Source organism: Myotis nattereri (genome assembly GCF_964212035.1).
Source record: "Myotis nattereri genome assembly, chromosome: 2".
NCBI lineage: Eukaryota > Metazoa > Chordata > Mammalia > Chiroptera > Vespertilionidae > Myotis > Myotis nattereri.
This window is the reverse complement of record NC_138076.1, coordinates 177,160,230-177,169,727: the sequence shown is the minus strand read 5'-3', so window position 1 is coordinate 177,169,727 and position 9,498 is coordinate 177,160,230. Positions and strand designations below refer to the sequence as shown.

At 42.0% G+C, this 9,498-nt stretch overlaps 1 protein-coding gene across 3 annotated transcripts in view; it reads right to left on the bottom strand.

Moving 5' to 3' along the window:
• AMN1 (antagonist of mitotic exit network 1 homolog) overlaps positions 1 to 9,498 on the bottom strand; it is a 59,535-nt gene that overhangs the window by 24,221 nt on the left and 25,816 nt on the right. For 2 of the 3 annotated variants that reach the window (XR_013995556.1, XR_013995557.1), the window contains exon 7: positions 1,239 to 1,387. Coding sequence is in view for 1 of the 3 variants with exons in the window: in XM_081083698.1 (XP_080939824.1) it covers positions 1,314 to 1,387 (74 nt within the window). In the remaining 2 variants the exon portion in view is untranslated. Of the gene's footprint in view, positions 1 to 966; positions 1,388 to 9,498 lie in introns of those variants that run through there. The other variant, XM_081083698.1, reaches the window with a different exon arrangement.

Here is a 9,498-nt window from a genome sequence, read left to right as displayed (position 1 = left end):
CTAAACAATAAGCATCTTTTATTTAAATGCGGTCTCTTGTTCTCAGTTCCTGAACCCAGAGCCATAAAGGTGAAAAGGTGTCTTGTTATTCATGTGATGTTAATTAAGGTGACTTTTGCAAAGCACCTAAGAATGGGGGGTGGTTGTCCCGAACCAACCATGAATACAAGGTTGGAATTTTCAGTCCCACCCCTATTTTCTGGGGAGGTGAGAGGGACAGCCAGTTGAATCAATCAACCCTGCCTACATAATGAGGCCTCCATAAAAACCCACAGGGAGGGGGTGTGGAGAGCTTCCAGAAGCCTTCCACCTGCCACCGCCCTGGGCCCTAGCTCTGTGAGGGTAGAAGGCTCCATTTTTGTGACCTCTCTGTGTATCTCTTCATCAGGATGTTCATTTTTATCTTTTAATATCCTTTATAACAAACTGGTAGGTAATTTAGTGAGTAAACAGGTTTTCCTGAGTTCTGTGAGTCCTTGTAGGAAACTAACTCAAGGAAGGGATCCTTGGTACCTCCAATTTGTAGCCAATAGATCAGACGCACAAGTAACAACCTGGACTTGCAACTGGTGTCTGAAGTGTGCTGGGTGGGCAGGGACAGAAGGGGGGCAGTCTTGCAGGACTGGACCCTTAACCTGTAGAATCTGTTTCTACCTCCAGAAAAGAATAGAGTTTGATTCTATCCCCACCCCATGTTGGAATTGGGTCTGGGAACTATTTTCAGAGAAAAATAGTCATAAAAATCAATGAAATAAGTGACTGGGCAAGGGCCTCAGTAACATTCATATGCTGAATGGCTAAGGTGTATGACATCATGGATTATGACATTAACTGTTATGTTTCTTTGTTTCACTGAAATATTAAATTCTATACAGAATTTATAGGCCAGTGTTCAGCTTAGCTTTTGGCCAATGGGCATTTAAATACTTCAGGAAGGTCGGAGCCAGAAAATAGCTAAAAAGGTAGTTATACTTTTAGAAATACCTTTACTTAAAATTTATCCACACTGGTACATTTCTTTTACAACAGCTCAAATATTTAGGTAGGAAAAGGAAATCTCCAGGGAAAACAGGTAATTTAAAATCTTTGTTATTAAGAAACAAACACAGTGCCTTCTCCCCCTACCCCCAAATCTATCAGAGGGGCATGCTAGGATTAAAATTCTAAAACAATGACTCATTAAACAAACACAGAATAATAGCACTATTAAAGCATTTAGAGTCTGGTAAGTCACAAACCATATTACATGTTGGAAAGCCAATCTCCAAGTCCATCATTTCCTGACAGTATGAAGAGCATAACTTGGATAAGCATCAATAAGCAGTCCAGGTCACTTGCTTTAATTTGTTTGGGCCTACTAATTGCTCCAAGACTTCTCGTGAATGATCTATAAAAGGAAACATTGACAATACATTAATTCACAGTAATCAGAGATATTTCATGTGTCTTTAGGAAACTGTTCTATTGGGGAAAGAATTAGAGACTGTGGATCAGGTGACTTAGGTTTTGACTTCCAGTTCCATTTTTTTTGTAATCCTCACCCAAGGATATGTTTTTATTGATTTTTAGAGAGGAAGGGATAGAGATACAAACATTGATGTGAGAGAGAAATATCAATTGGTTGCCACCCGTATGCGCCCTGACTGGTGATTGAACCCGCAACCTATGTATGTGCCCTGATGGGGACTGGAACCTGCAACCTTTTTGGTGTATTGGATAACACTCCAACCAACTGAGCCACCCAGCCAGGGCTCTGTTCCCTTAAAACAAGGGAGTTATTTACATGTCTTGTAAGGAAACTTTTACCATCTCTCTAAAAATCTATGACTAACATAGATGGAGACCACTTCTTTTTTTTTTTTAAATATATTTTATTGATTTTTTACAGAGAGGAAGGGAGATAGTTAGAAACATTGATGAGAGAGAAACATCGATCAGCTGCCTCCCGCACATCTCCCACTGGGGATATGCCCGCAACCCAGGCACATGCCCCCGACCGGAATCGAACCCGGGACCCCTCAGTCCGCAGGCCGACGCTCCATCCACTGAGCCAAACCGGTTTCAGCTGGAGACCACTTTTAAAAATATATATATATATTTTAAATTGAATTCAGAGAGAGGAAGGGAGAGGGGGAGAGAGAGAGAAGCATCAATGATGAGAGAGAATCATTGATCGGCTGCCTCAGACACCACCCTACGGGGGATCGAGTCCACAGCTCGGGATTCAACTGTGACCTCCTTGTTCATAGGTTGATGTTCAACCACTGACTGGGCTGGAGACCACTTTTTGAAAGAGATTCATGGCAGGGGCTTTTGAAGCACCAAGAGAAAGAAACAAGGGAAATATAAATTAATAAACTAACTTTTTCAAATGATCAAGGAAAATGTAATTTAGACATGTTTGTAGAATACACAGTCAAAAAAGTTAGGCTGGGCACATTTTTACAAACAATGATTAGAGTTCTAATGCTTCATAAAGAAGCATTCTGTTGTGTTGGATTAATAATGAATGAATTAATAAGGATGAGGTAACAGAAACTGAAGCAAACTACTTAGGTCTTAAAATACTTTTGTTTTGGCTCTTTGTCATAAATCTTGACAATGTTATCATCTAGAAATCTATGGAACTTGCTTATAAAGTAACCATTGAAACAAATCCTCAGATATCACTAAAATTCCAGTCAATTTAAAGCAGCAGGTTTCCTGTTGAGTTTTCTGCCTTTCAATGTAAACATAAGGACGCTGGTACTGTCTAATTGCTTTATTGCCCTTCTAAAATCTAAACCTCAGTGCCTATGAATACTGTGAAATATGTTTAAATAGTTAAGAGAAACTGAAATGCATGTATACTGTAGGAGATTAACAAAAGTATATGAGTTGTACTTGGTGATAATCATTGCAGATATAATTAAATTAAAACTTAGTAAGTTTAAAAATTACTTTCCTGATTTACAATATTTTAAAATAGCAGCTTAGTTTTTTGTCTCTTCAGCAGAAATAAAATCAGAGTGCTTCTAACAGTTTCAAGACCTAATTTATAACATGGAGTTCTCTTATAGTCTGACAGTAAGGTTAGGAAATTTTATAAATATTTACAAATATAATAGAGAAGATAAGCCTGTTAATTCAGGTAATCTGATGGCTAACTACAGTGGGCATTGCCAATATGGGGTCAAGTTGCTGTGAGGATAACAATATTAGAATTGTACAAACATATGTGTATATATATATATATATATATATATATATATATATATTCTTCTTATAGAATATAAATTGTACTGTCTTAGTCATATATGAGCAATCACATGAATATAGATATAAGAGGAAACATGATAAAAATATTATCAGAGAAAATAAAGTACTTGGGAATCAATCTAAAAAGGGGGCACAGACATGTTATATGAAAGAAGAAAAAAGATTTTTTAGGGGAAAAAAGTATCTTCTTTAGAGAAAAAAAGTAAAAATTAAATATAAGGTGAATATATTAGCCTGAATGTACTGGACGATACTCCAACCAACTGAGCCACCCAGCCAAGGCTCTGTTCCCTTATCTGTTTTTATTCAATGTGGTAGCAAAAATATACATATAGCAGTGGTGATGGGAAAGGAGGAAGAGGACAGATGATCTGGGTGGTTGAAAAACTTCAGCTTTTTCTCTTTAAGAAACTTTATCAATAAAAATAATTGTGGCCTTAGCCAGTTTTGCTCAGTGGATAGAACGTTGGCCTGTGGACCAAAGGGTCCCTGGTTCGATTCCGGTAAAGGGCACATACCTTGGTTGCAGACTCCTCCACAGTCTGGGCTTGGGCCCTGTCCCAGGCACATGCCGGAGGCAACCAAACGATGTATTTTTCTCACATCGATAATTCTTTGTCTTTCCCTCTCTCTTTCACTCTCTCTGAAAATCAATGAAAAAATATCCTCCGGTAAGGATTAAAAAAAAATCATTGTGTATAAACTCTTGCATTTTTATCAGATTCCCTAATTGTATGACTGCCAGTTATTCATAAGGGAAAGTTGAGGTCCATAAAAGATAAATTATTCAGTGTTTGGAGAGATGGCATGATATGGAAGAGGGGCTTATTTCACTACATCTTGAGGATTTTAGATTTATTCTTGGCACTATTATTAAAAACAATGGGCAAATAACATTTCAGTATTTCATTTTTCTATTCTATGAAATCAGCAATCAGAAAAATAATATACATAGTATTCTGTGCTAAGAGAATTTTGAGAAATGCTTGGATTAAAAAAATGTTTCTTAGCTATAATATTTTCCAGAACCTCTGATAAATTAATATTTGTTATAGTGGTGTGTTGCATTTTGTAAACTTTTTTTGACATATAAACATTTTTTGTTTTATGCTATACCTCTGGTGCCTTCTAGAACACCATACCATGTCATCTGTTGTTAGTGAATTCAAGGAATTTGGGGACAGATCAAGGAAAAAGATGTGACCACAAGGTGGCAGTAGGATACAAGCTTTATTTGAGCCACACTTTGATAGGTTTGCATGCAAAGGAAGTCCCTCACAACATGAGACCTTTCAAAGGGGTGTGTGCATATATGCATGTGGGGGGACACTACTCGAAAGGGGAGTAGGAGAGCAGGGTAAGGGAATTCCCATAGGCCTGAGGAGAGGGTTTATGTGTCATGATGTCACTGAGCAGCCGATAAGGAGTCTTGGAGTTAGAGAGCCCCAAGATCAAGAGTGGCTTAGGGCCCTGGATGATGTGCTCAGTGGTTAGAGTACCAGCCCACCCATCGAAGGGTCCCAGGTTCGATTTCTGGTCAAGGGCATGACCCTGGTCGGGGAGTATGCAGGAGGCAAACAATCCTGTCTCTCTCACATCGATGTTTTTCCTCTCTCTCTCTCTCTCTCTCTCTCTCTCTCTCTCTCTCTTTCTCTCATTCTTCCTAAAAAATCAATGGAAGCCCTAGCCAGTTTGGTTCAGTAGGTAGAGCACTGGCCTGCAGACTGAAAGGTCCAAGGTTCGATTCCAGTCAAGGGCCTGCAGACTGAAAGGTCCAAGGTTCGATTCCATGCCCAGGTTGAGGTCTTTTTCAATCGGAAGGGAGTCACAAGCTCCCGACTGCTCTGAACTCCAGTTCCGGGCGAGTCTCTGGGGACCCAGACTCATATGGGGAGAAACTGGACTGTCTGGCTTTGGGCGGAACTCGAGGGCGGCTTTCTCTCAGAGGTGCTTGCAGCAATTACCAGGACACTGAGACGCAGTGCCCCTTAGGGTAGGACTGAGGAGCAGCCATAGCTGCTTGCTCCGCCCTGTTGATCCCCTGACACCCCGCCCCACCCAAGCTGTGGCAGAGGCTTTTGCATATGAATGGCCTGGCCCTTTGCAATCTAAAATTACTTAACAAACTGAAGCTGGGTCAGAGAGACCCAGAACCTCCAAAAAAAGGCCCAAGGCCCCACAGCACCTTGCATTGCTTCACAGCTGGGCCTCATCTGGGCACCTCCAAACCCCAAACAAAGAAGAGGAATCTGCAGATCTCTCCATAGCTCCTGTTGGGTAGCCTCAGGCAGAGGCTAAATTAGCACCTCCTTAGAGATCCAAGAGCCAGTGTACCCAGTGGTCAGAGTGGGACCATCCAGATTACAACTCCTCAGATCCATAAGGGACACACACAGGGGCCAGACTCAGTGAGCACCAAAACCCCACTGAAGCAAGTCTTGCCCCATAAGGGTGTCTCCAGCACAGAAGTTCTCCCATTGTAGACACAGCTGATTCTCACAGCCAATTGTCCTGGAGGTCAATTCCTCCCAGTGATACCTACAACAATCAAGGCTTAACTATAACAAGAATGTGCACAAAGCCCACATAGGAGTGCACCAAGAGTGTCTACTTCAGGTAATTGGGGAGGTTGAACCAGTGGGCCCTATAGGACACCTAGCACAGAAAGCCACTCTATCAACACAGGGAAGCAGCTAAAATGTGGAGACAAAGAAACAGGTCATAAATGACAGAAATGGAGGAAAGCAAACTACTGGATATAGAGTTCAAAACCACAGTTATAAGGTTTTTCAAGAATTTTCTAGAAACCACCAATAAATTTAGTGAGACCCTCAATAAGTCTAGTGATACCCTCGAGGTTATGAAAAAGGACCAACTAGAAATTAAGCATACACTGACTGAAATAAAGAATATTATACAGAGATCCAACAGCAGACTAGAGGATCACAAGAATCAAGTCAAAGATTTGAAATACAAAGAAGCAAAAATCACCCAACCGGAAAAACAAAAAGAAAAAAGAATCCAAAAATATCTGTGGGACAACTTCAAGCGTACCAACATCCGAATTATGGGGGTGCCAGAAGAAGAGAGAGCAAGATACTGAAAACCTATTTGAAGAAATAATGACAGAAAACTTCCCCCACCTGGTGAAAGAAATAGACTTACAAGTCCAGGAAGCACACAGAACCCCAAACAAAAGGAATCCAAAGAGGACCACACCAAGAGACATCATAATTAAAATGCCAAGAGCAAAAAACAAAGAGAGAATCTTAAAAGCAGCAAGAGAAAGACAGTCAGTTACCTACAAGGGAGTACCCATCCGACTGTCAGCTGATTTCTCAACAGAAACTATGCAGGCCAGAAGGGAGTGGCAAGAAATATTCAAAGTGATGAATACCAAGAACCTACAACCAAGATTACTTTACCCAGCAAAGCTATCATTCAGAATTGAAGGTCAGATAAAGAGCTTCACGGATAAGAAAAAGCTAAAGGAGTTAATCATCACCAAACCAGTATTATATGAAATGCTGAAAGGTATCCTTTAAGAAGAGGAAGAAGAAGAAAAAGGTAAAAATAAAAATTATGAACAACAAATAAACATCTATCAACAAGTGAATCTAAAAATCAAGTGAATAAATAATCTGATGAACAGAATAAACTGGTGAATATAATAGAATCAGGGGCATAGAAAGGGAGTAGACTGAAAATTCTCAGGGGGAAAGGGGTGTGGGGGGTGCAGGAAGAGACTGGAAAAAAATCATACACCTATGGATGAGGACAGTGGTGGGTGGGGTAAGGGCAGAGGGTGGGGTGGGAACTGGGTGGAGGGGAGCTATGGGGGAAAAAAAGAGGAACAACTGTAATAATCTGAACAATAAAGATTTAATTTAAAAAAAAAAAGAAACCATAAAAATCCTAGCAGAAAACATAGGCAGTAAAAGCTCACACATCTCTTATAGCAATATTTTTGCCAATATGTCTCCTAGGGCAAAGAAAACAAAGGAAAGGTAAACAAATGAGATTATATCAAACTAAAAAGCTTTCGGGAGAAAGTAAGATGGTGGCATAGATAAACACCGGGAAATTGTCGCCTCCCACAACAATTGAAAAATACCTCAAAGGACAGAGCAAACATCGTCCAGAACAACAGGAAGGCTGGCTGAGTGTAATTTCTACAACTAGAAGAAAAGAAAAGCACGCTGAGAGCCAGAGGAGCTGCGGAGGTGAAGTGCAGAGGTACGGCGGCGCGCGGAAAGGGGGTGGCACCTGAGGACGCGGCTGTCTTTTTGAATCACAAACTCCCGACTGCTCTGAACTCCGGTTCCAGCAAGTCTCTGGGGACCCAGGACTCATACGGGGAGAAGCTGGTCTGTCGGGCAGCGGGCGAACTTGAGGGCGGCTTTCCCTCAGAGGTGCTTGCCGCCGTTACCGGGACACTGAGACGCGCGACTCCGGGCGGAGAATCAGCCATAGCTTCTTTCTCCGCCCTTTGACTCCCTGAGACCCCGCCCCACCCAGGCTGCGGCAGAGGCTTTTGCATGTGAATGTACCTAACTGCAGCCGAGCCAGGCAGACCTGGAACTTCCAAGAGAAGGCACAAGGCCCCGCAGCGGCTTGCATTGCTTCACAGCTGAGCCTCTTTGTAGCTCCTGCTGTGTGGCCTCAGGCAGAGGCTGAATTAGCACCTCCTTAGATCCAGGAGCCACTGTACCCAGTGGTCAGAGGGGGACCATCCAGATTGCAACTACTCAGATCCATAAGGGACACATCAGGGAGCAGACTCAGTGAGCACCAAAGCCCCACTGAAGCAAGTCTTGCCCCAGAAGGGTGTCTTCAGCACAGAAGTTCTCCCACTTCAGACACAGCTGATTCTCACAGCCAATTGTCCTGGAGGTCAATTCCTCCCAGTAATCCTACAACAACCAAGGCACCAAGAGTGCACCAAGAGTGTCCACCCCAGGTAACTGGGGAGGCTGAGCCACTGGGCCCTACAGGACACCTTGCGCGCAGGGCCACTCTATCAACACAGGGAAGCAGCCAAAATGCGGAGACAAAGAAACAGGTCACAAATGGCAGAAATGGAGGAAAGTAAACGACTGGATATAGAGTTCAAGGCCACGTTTATAAGGTTTTTCAAGAATTTTATGGAAACCGCTGATAAATTTAATGAATCCCTCAATGAGTATAGTGAGACCATGGAGGACATGAAAAAGGACCAACTAGAAATTAAGCATACACTGACTGAAATAAAGAATAATTTACAGAGATCCAACAGCAGACAAGAGGATCCCAAGAATCAAGTCAAAGATTTGAAATACAAAGAAACAAAAAATACCCAACCGAAAAAGAAAAAAGAAAAGAGATTCCAAAAATATGAAGATAGTGTAAGGAACCTCTGGGACAACTTCAAGCATACCAACATCAGAATTATAGGGGTACCAGAAGGAGAGAGAGGGCAAGATATTGAAAACCTTTTCGAAGAAATAATGACAGAAAACTTCCCCTACCTGCTGAAAGAAATGGACTTACAAGTCTAGGAAGCGCAGAGAACCCCAAACAAAAGGAATCCAAAGAGGACCACACCAAGACACATCATAATTAAAATGCCAAGAGCAAAAGATAAAGAGAGAATCTTAAAAGCAGCAAGAGAAAGACAGTCAGTTACCTACAAGGGAGTACCCATCCGACTGTCAGCTGATTTCTCAACAGAAACCATGCAGGCCAGAAGAGAGTGGCAAGAAATATTCAAAGAGATGAATAGCAAGAACCTGCAACCAAGATTACTTTATCCAGCAAAGCTATCATTCAGAATAGAAGGTCAGATAAAGAGCTTCACGGATAAGAAAAAGCTAAAGGAGTTCATCACCACCAAACCAGCATTATATGAAATGCTGAAAGGTATTCTTTAAGAAGAGGAAGAAGAAAAAGGAACTCTTACCATTTGCCACAGCATGGATGGAACTGGAGAGCGGATAAATACCACAGGATCTCACTCATTTGTGGACTATAATGAACAACATAAACTGATGAACAAGGACTGATCCAGAGACGGAGAGGCATTGATTGGAATGTCGGGCCTTGGAGGGAAGGTAGGGGAGGGTGGGGGCAAGGGGGAAAGATCAACCAAAGGACTTATATGCAAGCATATAGGCCTAACCAATGGACACAGACAACGGGGGGGTAAGGGCATGAGCGGGGTGAGGGCATGAGCGGGGGGGGGGGGTAGAGGGTACACATATG